The 12,903-nt window shown below is 54.6% G+C and overlaps 1 protein-coding gene across 3 annotated transcripts in view; it reads right to left on the bottom strand.

Moving 5' to 3' along the window:
• The window catches only part of RGS3 (regulator of G protein signaling 3), a 59,994-nt gene that overhangs the window by 32,216 nt on the left and 14,875 nt on the right, over positions 1-12,903 (bottom strand). For all 3 annotated transcript variants that reach the window (XM_033518446.1, XM_033518445.1, XM_015645115.3), the window contains 5 exons: positions 12,392-12,725; positions 11,983-12,022; positions 8,698-8,885; positions 6,857-6,940; positions 1,018-1,129 (listed from right to left, as the gene is read on the bottom strand). In XM_033518446.1, coding sequence (XP_033374337.1) covers positions 1,018-1,129; positions 6,857-6,940; positions 8,698-8,885; positions 11,983-12,022; positions 12,392-12,725 — 758 coding nt within the window. The remainder of the gene's footprint in view (positions 1-1,017; positions 1,130-6,856; positions 6,941-8,697; positions 8,886-11,982; positions 12,023-12,391; positions 12,726-12,903) is intronic.

Raw genomic sequence — 12,903 nt, 5'->3', positions numbered from 1 at the left:
CCACAGGACTGCCTAAAGACATCAGCTCACCACTTCCAGAGTAATTTGGGTTGGAAGGGGCCTCTCTGGTGGGCTCCGGAGTCCAATCCCCTGATGGAAGCCCAGACCAGGGCACTCAGGAGTCCTGAATGCCTCCAGGCATGGAGATCCCACAACCTCTCTGGGCAACTCAGTATCTGACCAACCTCAAAGTTTTTCCTTCTATCTCATCCCCCCCCATGGGGTCCCAGGGCTGGGCTGGATGAGGAGCTGTGGCACAGTCAGGTAACTGCACATAAAACAATCCCTTACCCAAAAAACAACCACACCACACAAGGAACAAGGTGAAACTGGGCCCAGGGCCAAGAAGTGGCTCCACCGTAGCAAATAGGATGTGGCAGAGCAATTCCCTCATTCCTCTTTAGAGCATGAGGAGATAAAGGGAGTCTTTAGTACAGCCTGAAATAACCAATTTCAAGTCACCCTGCCCTAGAAGCCCTCTCTGAGCTCTCAGCTGGACATGAGAGGTGGCAGCCAAGGTGCAGAGTGAGGGCAAGGTCCCCAGCCCTGCTCTGAGGGGTGAGCAGGGGATGGATGTGAGCAACAGGGAAACCGTGGGCGGCTGAAGAGAGAAGTAGCAAAGCAAAGCAGCAAAGTAAAGGTCATCAGAGCTTGGCCAGCCACCCTTGGAGCCAATCTCTGAACTCCCTGGAGGCGCCACAGAGGAAACCTCAAGCCTTCAGTTCCCTTTCCCAGCCCCGGGCAGTCCCTGCTGTCACAGCGTGACCCCAGCCAGGGGAACAGACCCAGGGAATGGCAGCCCAAATCCTGAGACGTGCACCCAAAAAGGCTGGAAAGGGTCTGAGTGCTCCTGAGGTGTCCCAGGAGATGGAGCTCGCAGGTTAGTGCAGGGATGATGCTGGCCCTGCACCCCAGCAAGGATGGCATTGGACAGCAGGCTGCTCTCCTGCTGCTGGCCAGAAACCTTTGCAGCCAGGAAACCCCAAAATGCCTCCAACTGCTGCTGCAGACACTCACCCTCCTGGAGCTTGACACTCTGCAGGTACAGAGGGTTCCTCAGCACATTGCAGCGCCCGGGCTCGTCCTCCTTGGTGAAGAGCAGCAGGTCAGAGTAGACAAAGAGAGTCACCTGCAAGCACAGGAGCAGCAAAGGAGAAGCTGTAGGGAGTTCATCTCTTGGCACTGAGAAATGTCCTGGAAATGTCCTCTGCCCTGGGGAGAGGCAGCAGCCTCGCCAGGGAGCCCAGACAGCCCTTCCCAAGGGGCTCTGGATGGGGCTCCCCTCCCTCAGCCGCTTCCTGAGGCTTGTGGAGTCCTGTGACAGGAGGGATGAACCTGCCCCACACAAACACACCCTCTCTGCTCCCTCCTGCCGCTTCCCCTCACACCACTCACAAATCACAGCAGGAGGAGGGAATAAATTGCCCACTAATCCCAGCAGGCTGCAGAAGTTGCAGCCTGAAAGCAAATCTGGTCACTCTGATCACCCTCAGGGAGGAGCTTCTCGCTGTTCTCAGTGAGAAAGTTTGGTTTTCACAAGAGCAGGACATGCAGAGAGCAGGGGACAAACCTGACACCCCAAACAAGGAAACACTGGCCTGATTGTCTGCTCAGAGCTCCAGCACTGCCTCCAGTGTCCCAGGGGCTGGGAGCTCCTCCAGAGCAGTGGGAAAAGCCTTGCCTAAGGTCCCCAGTCCAATTGCTTCAGATTAATGGGACCTTGAAAATAAGAATGAGTTTCTCCACTGCACTGGACCCAGAAACCTCCCAGGGATGAGAAGTTTGGTGCCACAGCTGAGGTGTGAGCCTCCAGGAGCTGGGGCACACAGAAAGCCTCAAAGATCACAGAATCCTGGAATCACAGAATCCCCAGAGCAGGAGGGACCCCCAGGATCAGCCAGCCCTGCCCAGACCCCCCAACATCCCACCCTGGGCATCCCTGGAGCTCTGGCAGCCTCGGGGCCGTGCCCATTCCCTGGGGAGCCTGGGCAGTGCCAGCAGCCTCTGGGGGAAGAACCTTGCCCTGATCTGCAGCCTGAGCCTGGCCTGGCCCAGCTCCAGCCGTTCCCTGTCCCTGTCCCTGTCCCTGTCCCTGTCCCTGTCCCTGTCCCTGTCCCTGTCCCAGAGATGCCAGGGTGCAGCTGCAATGTGACAGTGGCACAGGGGGTGCCAGACCTGCTCAGGGCCTTGGGGTGCCCCCCAAAACCTCCCACAGCAAAGGGAAAGCTTTGCAACACTGAGCCACAGCAAGAAAGGGTTTGTGGCCTTTTAGCACAGCTTTTGCAGAAGGAGGCAACACCCAGAGTCCCAGAGGGGTGGAGGGAGCACAGAGAGGTGACTCTGCTCCCACAGGGACCAGGTCCCAGCTGCCAGCACAGCTTGTGTCCGTGGCTGATGGACACGTCCTGAGGAGGACAAGCTGGGTAACAGCTCAGGACAAGCACAGTTATCACACACTGGGGAGTCTCACATCAGGGAACAGCATCTGGCTCCTAATCCAAAACCAAGCCCTTTGCCACAAGATTTCTCCTCACAGTGCAAGTTCATTTTTGTGGGATCCTCAGTAAGTACAAAGCTGCTGGTGGAGCTTTAATTGACAATGAAACCAGGGAGGGGCTCTTCTTCTCTGTGTTATTTGGAAAATCCCTTCCTCTGCTGTCAACACTCTGCTGGCACAGTGCCCACATCCACTCTCTTCATTCCTTCTGATCTTGTTGGTAATACAAGGAGTAACCAGATAGAAACTGCACTACAACCTTCACCCCAAGCCCACCTTGTGCCTAAATGTAACTTTTCTGGGGTGTGTCTGGTGCCATCTCAGTTCCCTCAACCCCAAAGAAGAGATGCTGAAGGGATTTTGGGAATAGAAACCCAAAGTGAAGGAGATAAAAGCACGATCAGATAACAGTCACACAGAAATGGAGGAAAGAAAACCTGTGGAAGTTTAAAGGGTACAAAAAGATTGGGAGCAGGAGGAAAATCACTTCAAAACCAAGCAGGTTTCAGTAGGAAATGGAAGTGGAATTACACAACTAAGTATTTACAGGTAGCTTTGAGCTTTTCCAGGAAGATGGGGCAGATTGTTTTTTGGGATGTAGAAGGTAAAAGCACATCCACTGTGGGCTCTGTAAGAGTATTTCTATCAGATGCTGCTTCCAGGGGTGACCCCAGGGCAGCAGAGATGAGGGGACACCGGAGGAGAAACGTGGAGCTGCCATCACACACTGACAGGCTGTGACCTGTCTGTAACAGCCCTTGGCAAACAGATCTGCCCTGAAAAATCACAGGGCTCACAAAAGCCAAGCGCAAACAAACAACAAACACAACCTCTGGGCTCACCCAGGCAAGTCACACAACTCACCAGAGCCCCTCCTTGGAGGCTCAAAGTAGCTTTGGGTATTTACCAGAAGTAATTTCATACCCCAAAGTCAGAAATACAGAAAACAGAAATGTCAGGAAACAGGAATGTCAGGACAGAAGGACTCTCTGAAGACAGAGATGAGCACCCTGGAGTGACTGAGGTCCCATGCACCTTTTAGGGGGGTGTGAACAGATTTTACAGGGGGGAAATGTTGTTCACAGAGGCTGACCCTGATGTCTCCACGCTGCTCATCTGGGTGTGCTCTGCACCACGGCAAAGCCTCCTCTGCTGAGGGACCTGACTGGCAAAGCACTGTCCCAGGAGAAGGGACACGTTTAAAGAGTTTCCTGAGGGCAATCAGGAGAAGCTGGAAGGCCAGAGGGAATGGGCTGCCCAAGAGGGGACAGCCCTGGGGCCTGGGCAGGAGGGAGCCAACATCACACCTGGGAAAGAAAAATGGGGCAACAAAATCACTATGAAAAGGTGCCCAGAAATGCAGCCTTGAAGAGAGAAAGAGGAGAAAGCCTCCTGCTCTGCAGAGAAGATGATAAAGCCAGCCAAGCCCATCCATCAGGACTTCAGAAGGCCCATCCTGACCTGCAGACCCTGCCAGGGCGGAGAGAGGAGGGATGAGAAGGGCACGAGCGTGGCCCACACTGAGCAGACACCCCAGAGCTTTGGGAGGCCTCCAGGTCCACTGGAGATGGGTGGACAAGGCCAAAGGCCACGCTGGACACCTCGTGTGCCTTCTCCCGCTGGCTCCTCTGGCACTCCACGGCCTGGAGGGATTTCAGGAGCCCATAAAAGCGGGAATTGCAGCAAAGTCTAGACAGGATGTGATTAAAGCCTGAATAAGGATTGCCCCAGAGGTAAGGTCAGGGAAAGGACAGACCCTGGCAAGCCTCCAGAGAGATAGGTTGAGTCCTTCAGGAGATGGGAGAGAGTTTGCTCAGGGACAAGGATGCAGTGCATGATGTGGAAACTGCCACAGGGAAAAGATTCTTTTGGGAAAAAAAGAAAGGAGCAGGACCTCCAGCTCCAGCCCCTGAACCCAGGCCCTCCTCTCTCGAGCTTCTCAGGCAAAGCAGGTTAAGAACACACAGAGAACAGTCCTGCAAAGCACAGGAGCCCAGCTTGAGAGAGGCTGTGTGGGATGAGCAGTGGGAAAACAGAAACCCCATGGAGCAAGGAGGAAAGGACTGATGGGACTAAAGAGAGTCTCTGTCAGAGAGGGAGAGAGCTCAAGAGCAGCAAAGAGAGGAGTCAGAGCCCTCCTGCCCCAGGGAAGCTCTGCTGTGTCCAGGCTGTTTTAGCTCCTGCTGGCTCCAGAGTTCAGTTCTCTCCTCACAGCCCTGCTCTGCTGGACAGGAGATCCTGGCACTCCAGAGAGACCTGCAGGGCTTCCTTGGAGCTCCACAAAGCCTTCCATGGCTGTGACACACACTCAGGCATGGAGAGCCCTTCCCAAGGGCCACAGGTGACATTGGCACTGCCACTGTCACTGCCAGCACGGGCTCAGCACCGCGGGGTGTTTCCCTTCACCACCTCTGGTTTCTCAGCCCACTGACTCAGCTCCTCCTGCCCTGCCCCTGTGCCAGCTCACCCAGACACCACAGCCCCAGGGCAGCAGCATTCCCAAACACTGCCTCACAGCCCTGGCCAGCATCCTGCCCTTTCCTGCCACCAGCTCCAACTGGGAAATCTCTCCCAGCTCCAGGCTCATCCCAAGAGCCTCCTAAGCATCGTTTCCCTGAGACATTTTCCTCCTGACCCTGTGCACAGTGGGGCCTCTGCTCTTCACAGCAGACCCCACCAGGCTGCAAACAGCATTAGTTAGCCATAAATATTCCACATTTGGCAAATATCTGAGTGTGAGCTGGAGGCAGGTACCTCCAACCCAGCCAGGAGGAGCTCCCTGATTTCAGCTGTACCCCCAAGCCATCCAGCACAGCTCCCAAACACTTTTACCCCTTTCATTCCTGGTCTTCCTTCAGAAGACCCTGAGCAGCACAGGACAGCGGGACAGACAGGCAAAGGGGTTTAGTTACAAGTTACTGCCACATTCTCTAATCAATCATGGAATTTTGCATGTACTTTGAGGTATTTTCTTATACTTTTTGGCAGAAAAAAAAAAAAGGGATTCAAGTCAAAGGAAGGGATGAATTCCATAATGAAAACCAGAAAGAGAGGAGTCACTTAGCACAACCCTCTACTGGTTTGTACTGGCCAGTGATGGGAAGTGGCTCTGGGCTCCTGCTATTGGCCACCCAGAAACTAAAACGAGTCAAGTAGAACTTCCTCTACAGATCTGTGAAGGTGACACATTGTTCACTGCAGCTGAATTCAAGCCCAAATTACTCTGTGAGATCCTCTGAAACTGGTTAGCAGAGCATGAGTGGGCTCTGCCTCCCAAATCCCAAGGCTTTGCAGACCTCACAGTTGGATGCAAGGGAAGCCAGCAGCAAATGTAATCAACACATCCAAGCTCTGCCAGTTTGGATGGTGAAAGTTGTCTCATCCACAGGGTGCCAAAGTCCTGTTGTGTCCCCAGATTCCCAACAGCTCTCTAATAACATGCAGAAAAGCTGAAGTAAAAAGAATGAGAGGAATTTGGACAGGACACGTGAGCTCTTTAAGGAACTGAAATTCTGAAAACATCTGTAGCAAGTTCTCTGGTTCTAGTTCTAGGCTGTGGGTTCTCCTTCCCTGGAGATGCTGCAAAGCCATATGGGCACAATCCAGAGTGACTTCAGGGCATCCTGAACAAGGGGATGGGACTGGGTGACTTCCAGTGGCACTTTTCATCCTGAACCATTCTGTCATTCTGTCTTCTCTAACCTAGCACAAAACATCCTTAAACCCCCTCCCCCTGAGTCTGCTGGGCTGTCACTGATGTGAATTTTCCACCTGCAGTTTCCTCTCTGTGAGCCCAAAGGCAACAGGAACAACAGCTGATTTCTAGCACAGTAGAGTTTTGTTATTCGTCCCACCATAAACTGACCAGAAATCTTTGCAAGTATCACAGCAATATAATTACTGCACAATGGAACATCTCCCTTCTCAATGTAAAGAAGTGACCCTTCCAGCCCCTTCTCAAAGTCCCCTCCAGGGCCTGAAGGGGCTCCAGGAGAGCTGGAGAGGGACTGGGGACAAGGGATGGAGGGACAGGACCCAGGGAATGGCTCCCAGTGCCAGAGGGCAGGGCCAGATGGGATATTGGGCAGGGATTGTTCCCTGGCAGGGTGGGCAGGCCCTGGCACAGGGTGCCCAGAGCAGCTGGGGCTGCCCCTGGATCCCTGGCAGTGCCCAAGGCCAGGCTGGATGGGTTTGGATCACCCTGGGACAGTGGGAGGTGTCCCTGCCATGGCTGGGGTGGCACGGGATGGGTTTAAGGTCCCTTCCCACCCAAAGCATGGTGATTCTGTCATTCAATCCTCTATGTAAGACAGCAGAAGAGCAGGTTTGGAGAGCTCAGCCAAGGTGGAAGAGTTTTACCTGTGTAGTCCTGTTCCTGCTCTCGTGAAGGAGCAGCTCCTCTGACAGCAGCAGAGTCCGGGCTGGGTTGCAAAGATCCAGGGGCTAAATTTGGATGGGAAAAAAATAATAAAATAAAACAAAAGAAACAGTCACACCTTCCAGTGGTGGTGTGGTTTGTGAGATACACTTTCCACCCACCAAAGCCACTTTGTCGTCACTTTGAGCTGTAACTCACTGGGGGAGAAGCCACCCCGCACTGTGCTCAGGACACAAAGTCTGCAGTCCAGTCAGAGGAGCAAACAAAGCCTTGCACTCACACCCACATCAGCCCCAGCTCTGAAAAGACAAGCAGCCCTTGCCTCTGGTGTCAGCAGGAAGCACAACCACGCTGCTGGCACGGCAGGTTCCACGTCCCCCAGGCACCAATATTTGTCCCTGCTGCTGTGCATCACTCCCAGAGCAACTTCTGAGAATTCCTGTCCTTCCCATGCCACACCCAGCTCCCCAGTCAGTGCTGGAGAATGAAAGGTTCACGTGGCCTAAGAGCAGAACAAACCCTGCAGCAGCAGCCTGGGATCACCCCTGGGAGCAGCACGGTGGGAACAGGAGGGGATCTGCACAGTGCAAAGAGAAACAGCAGCTCCTGCAGTGGCAGACTCCCAGCTGAACTCCAAGTTTTGGGAATAAGGAGGCAGAAAGTGCCAGAGGTGTTCCTACCAAAGGCCACCCATGCTGAGCCCAGGCAGGTGAACACAAGCTGAGGGCTCACCCAGGTGTCTGCAGGGAGGAGGGAGGTGATCAAACACCTTCCCCAGCTCCAGCCCAGCCCACACTGGCCTCAGGCAGCCCATGGCTCAGCCTGGAGTGACAGAGAACGTGGACCATGCTTTCAGCCCAGAGCAAGTGGCCAGGCTGAGCTGAGGTGACAATGCCACTGCCATGGCAGGACAAAGGGCTCCCCATGGGCTCAGAAAGGAAAGGATTCATCAGCAACGTCCTAAAATATGAGGAGCAGATGAGATTTTTGGGGTTCTGGCCATTTGAAGGACAAAGTGAAGGACACAGAGGGAGTTAGAACTACTACCACCGAATTCAGGGCTGTTTTCTTAAAACATGGAACTGCAGAGGCTGAACATTCCCTGTCAAGACATTGCTGCTCTGAATCCTTGTCCTCTGCTCTGGAGCCAGGCTGGGACAGCTGGGGGAGAAGAGAAGGCTCCAGGAAAGCTCAGAGCCCCTTCCAGGGCCTGAAGGGGCTCCAGGAGAGCTGGAGAGGGACTGGGGACAAGGGATGGAGGGACAGGAGCCAGGGAATGGCTCCCAGTGCCAGAGGACAGGGCTGGATGGGATATTGGGATATTGGAATATTGGGATATTGGGATATTGGGATATTGGGATATTGGGATATTGGGATATTGGGATATTGGGATATTGGGATATTGGGATATTGGGCAGGAATTGCTCCCTGGCAGGGTGGGGACAGCACAGGTTGCCCAAATTTTAGTGTGGCCACCAGCTAAAGTAAAACCCCTTTGACTGCACACACTGACAGCACAAAGAGCCTCAAGCAGAACCACACTGATCTACAATTCCAAAGTTAGCTCTGAAGGCCAAAAGCTGGGACAACTCCTCCTGACCCAAGCAAGTACCAAGGGCCAGATTTGAAAGCTGTAAAGGAGAAAAAAAACCCAACATAGAATTGCTTGGGCAGGACACAATTCCCTTTGAGACAGCCCCAGCACTGTGCCAAGCACAGCCAGCTCCAGAGGAGAGCTGAGGACACCAGGGATCCTGGTGGGAAGGAGATCCTTGCGTGGCCCCAGCCATGATCACATCCCAGCCCCCCCAGCTGCACAGACCTGCACAAAGATGGGGAACACCAGCACTTTGGGAGCCAGGGTCACGTAGGTGCCGTAGGAATGGGGGATGTGAGGCCTCACTATGGTGCAGTTCTGGTAGTTCCCATGGCTCTTCATGGTCTGCACAGTCTTCATCAGCCTGGATTTCCTCCCAGAGCCCGTGTGGGATTTCCCTTTACAGCCATTCCCTGCGTGGACAGAGGAGGCAGGAGGAAACACAGAATGAGGAGGGAGCTCCAGCTCTGCCCACTCCAGCTCAGTCCTTCTTTCCCAGGCTGGAGGAGGGATTGGAAATCCTGGGGAATTGCTGGAGCCCAGAGAACTGCCCAGGTGTCCCAGGGATTCATGAAATAACAGCAGTGATTCCATTTTTTCTAACAGGAAACAAGATGCCCCTGGGTGGTTTTGCTCCAGAGCCACTTGCTCGGTGCTGCCAGGACTTCAGTGGGTGCCAGCAGCAGCACAGACACGGCTGGGAAGGTTCAAACAGGACCCCAGGGAGGCCACAGCAAGCTCTGCTTCAGGCCAGCACATCCCACCAGGTGCTCTGCCCTCTGCTCTGCCCTCCTGAGAGCACCTGCAGGGCTCTGTCCCACTCCAGGGCCCAGCACAGGCAGGACCTGGAGCTGCTGGAGAGATCCAGAGGAGACACCAAGATGCTCCCAGGGCTGGAGCCCCTCTGGAGCCAGGCTGGGAGAGCTGGGGGGGCTCACCTGGGGAGGAGAAGCTCCAGGGAGAGCTCAGAGCCCCCGCCAGGCCCTAAAGGGGCTCCAGGAGAGCTGGAGAGGGACTTCAACATTTTTATCCACACAAATCCTGCCTGCTCTGGATTCTGGGTGTGGAAGTTGGCAGAGTGCAGGAATGTCACGACATGGGGCAGTGGGTTAATCACAGATCTCAGGAGACACCAAGAGTGGAGGTGTCAGAGAAGGAGGCAGAAGTTACAAAAGCACATTCATGGCTGGGATCAATCCCTGCTGCTGCCAGAGATGGTTTTTCAGACATTGGGTGTATTTATAAAGGATGACCTCACTGTTCATGAGGCTGGCATCACATCATCCTCTGTTTTTCAGCATTACATTCTGGGGCTGGGAAAGGTCCCAGCAGCCTGACTGCTTTCCAGTCTGCCCCTTTTCCCTGAAGACAGTTACCCTGACTCAAAGGAGGCTTTTTCCTGCACACTCCCACCTCAGCTGCTCAAGCAGAGCCCACACCACGTCCTGCTGGACACCAGCAAGCTGTGCTCTGCCCTAAAACTCACAGGCAGCAGATCCAGCAGGACCTGAATGCTCTCTAACCAAAAATTCACATCTCCAAAAGAAACCCCACTGAAAAATCGATGCATTTCCTTCCTCACTCCTCCTGTAACTGATCCAGCCTGGGGCTGCAGGCAGAGCTCTCCACTGGGATTGAAAATATCCAGGTGAGGAGCTGGAGCATTCTCCTTCTCCCCCACAGGAACAGGAATGAATTTCCCTCCTGCAGCTCCCTGGGGACCCCCAGCATCCCTCCTTCCCTCCTGCAGCCACCCCAGAGCTCCTGCTCCCACCACAGCAGTGTTTTACCCCTGCACTGCAGCTGCTGCCCACAACCTTCCCAGGCAGAAATGAACCAAAACACTCCTGACCACGGCCAGGGGCAGATAAGGTCTCGTCCAAAGCAAATACACAAACCTGCCCAGCATTACATATTCCATTAAGTATTAGGAAATAGCACATTTGCTCCCAGATAAAGGCAGCAGAGCCAGCCAGAGCTGGGCTGGGAAGCCAGTTTAGCTGTTTACTGCTGGCTGGAGCAGCTGCCTTTGCTGGGGGGACCCTCGTGACCTAAGAGGTTGTTTCCACCTCTAAGTGCATTAATCCTGACATTTTCCCTTTTCCCTTTTTCCTGGCTGTGCTGTCAGATAACATCGAAGCACAAGAGGCAGCTCAGCACAGAGCAGATAAAATCTGTCTGGGGTGTTCAGGGTTTGCTTTTGCTCTTATCCCTAAATCACCTGGTTTTATCAGAGGAAATTATCACCTGCACAAGTCCTGGCACAGAAACACACCCAAATGTCAGCTCCTGTGGCTGGGTGGGCAGCTCTGTGCTGCCACACCTCATCCTTGCTCAGGTTAACTGATACCTGCCCTCCCTCTGAAATTAAATAATTAAAAACAAATCCATAAAAATCAAAAAAATTGTTATGGGAAGAAGCCCAAGCCTTTCAAATCCCACCCCACTGTAAGAACAAGTCCCTGTGGTCCAGCTCATCTTTTGACAGGATCCACAAACAGCAGGAAAGAGCTGCAATTATCCACGGAACAAAACATCCCCTGCAGTTGAGAATGGAAAATTCTGCTGGCTGCAGAGCTCCAGGGCTGGGAGCACCCGAGGCACGGGGCCCTGGCACCCACAGTGCCCCCTCCTGCTCCCCAGCACTCCCCCCATGGCTCTGCCAGCCCCACACTTCTCTGGACACTGCCCCACCTTAGAGACAGCCCCAGGTTTTCCAGCTGTGCCCTCACCAGACAGGGAATGCTGAGGGATTCCCACTCCTCCAAGAGTTCAGCTCTCCTAGGGATGCACAGCTCATCCTGAGGCCATCCAGACAGGTCAGGGTGCAAGCACAGCCTCCCAAATCTCCCAAATTCATGAGCACACAAGGGGTATTTCCTCATGGACCTGGATTCCTGCAGTGCCCAGCCCTGCCACCCATCTCAGCCCACTCTTCCCACGGGCCCAGCCATCCCCAGGGAGCTCCAGACACCCCACACACACTGTCACCAGTGTGCTTTATGTTCTGAGTTAATGTTTCAAAGGGTTTTTCAGGACAGCTGGCCCAGAGACTGCCAGAGACTTTGCAGCAGCCCAGGGCTTCAAAATTCCCCAAATCTGGCACAAAAAGCTGCACTGATGTGAGCCACAGCCACCCTCACCCCTGCAGGGAGCCTGAGAGCAGGGAACAGCTCTCCCAGAAAAGGCTCCATGGATGAGGAGGGGAATTTATCATGGATGAGCCCACAGACACGTGGGGAACCACAACACTTACAGCTCTCACACCTGGTGTTCTCAGCCTGCCTGTCCTGGTGGGAAGAGCCCTCCTCACATGGGGCTCACCCCGTGCCACGCTCCCCTCTGCCTTTGGGTTTCAGCCACAGTGGGGAGATGATCCCACTCAAAACCCCTGGGCTGCTGCTCCTGCCTGAACCACGAGCCCTTTGCAGGGCTGGGGACAAGGGCTGGGTGACAAGGAATGGCAGCTTTGGTGCTCTGAGCAGCGTTCCTGGCACAGGGACAACTCACCCACAGCAGTGCTGTCCTCCTGGTACACGGGCCTCAGCAGCTGTGAGGGACAGAGGGGACACGGTCACCTGCAGGCCATGGACAGTGACAACCAGCCACAAAGTTAACATGCCAAACCCAGCCAAGCCAAAGCACTTCAGAGAGGGGGGTAAAAATAAACATTTCTGCAGTAGAAAATGACAGCAATGACTTGCAGAGTGGTTCTTGTGCAGTGGGAATGCTCCCCACATCCTCCCCAAATTCCTGGGGTGAGCCCCCAGGGGAGGCAGCAGGGAAATGCTTCAGGAAAACAGTGAAAGCTCCACCAAGGGACAGAGGTGTGACTTGTCATATTGGCAGATATTTCGAGATGAGTCTGAAGCAGGGGCCAGGAGAGGCTGCAGAGCCCCGTGCAGCCCCCGAGCCCTACCTGGCTGCCGGGGTTCAGAGGAGCCAGGATGATGTAGTTCTGGTCTGCAGCAGAGGGCACCCGGGACAGGGCTGGCAGGGTGCTCTGGCCCCTCTTGCCCAGCTCGGTGTACCTGTCCCAGGTGTGCAGCCCCAGCCCCTCGCTGCCATCGTAGAGGATGTGGCAGCTGCGGCGCTGCTCCACCTGCGCGGGGCCGTTCTTCTCCCGCTTGTTGGGAGGGGACTGAAGGTCGTAGGTGGATTTGCAGGAGGATCTGCGGGTCATGCCCTCGTGGGCCGGCTTCACCTGAGGCACCAGCCTCCACACCAGGAGGATGATCTCCGTGGGACAGTTCCTGCGAGAGATGGGGTGGGGAAATCAGCCCTTCCTCCCTCCAAAGCCTCTGCCCCTCTCCCGTGCTCCCCAGCCCTTCCATCCTTCCCTCTCCTCCAGGGAATCCTTTCCTGCATCCTTCCCTCTCCTCCAGAGAATCCTTTCCTGCATCCTTCCCTCTCCTCCAGAGAATCCTTTCC

This window comes from Parus major, chromosome 17 (assembly GCF_001522545.3).
Source record: "Parus major isolate Abel chromosome 17, Parus_major1.1, whole genome shotgun sequence".
NCBI classification, from domain to species: Eukaryota; Metazoa; Chordata; class Aves; order Passeriformes; family Paridae; genus Parus; species Parus major.
This window is presented reverse-complemented; position numbering and strand designations above follow the sequence as displayed.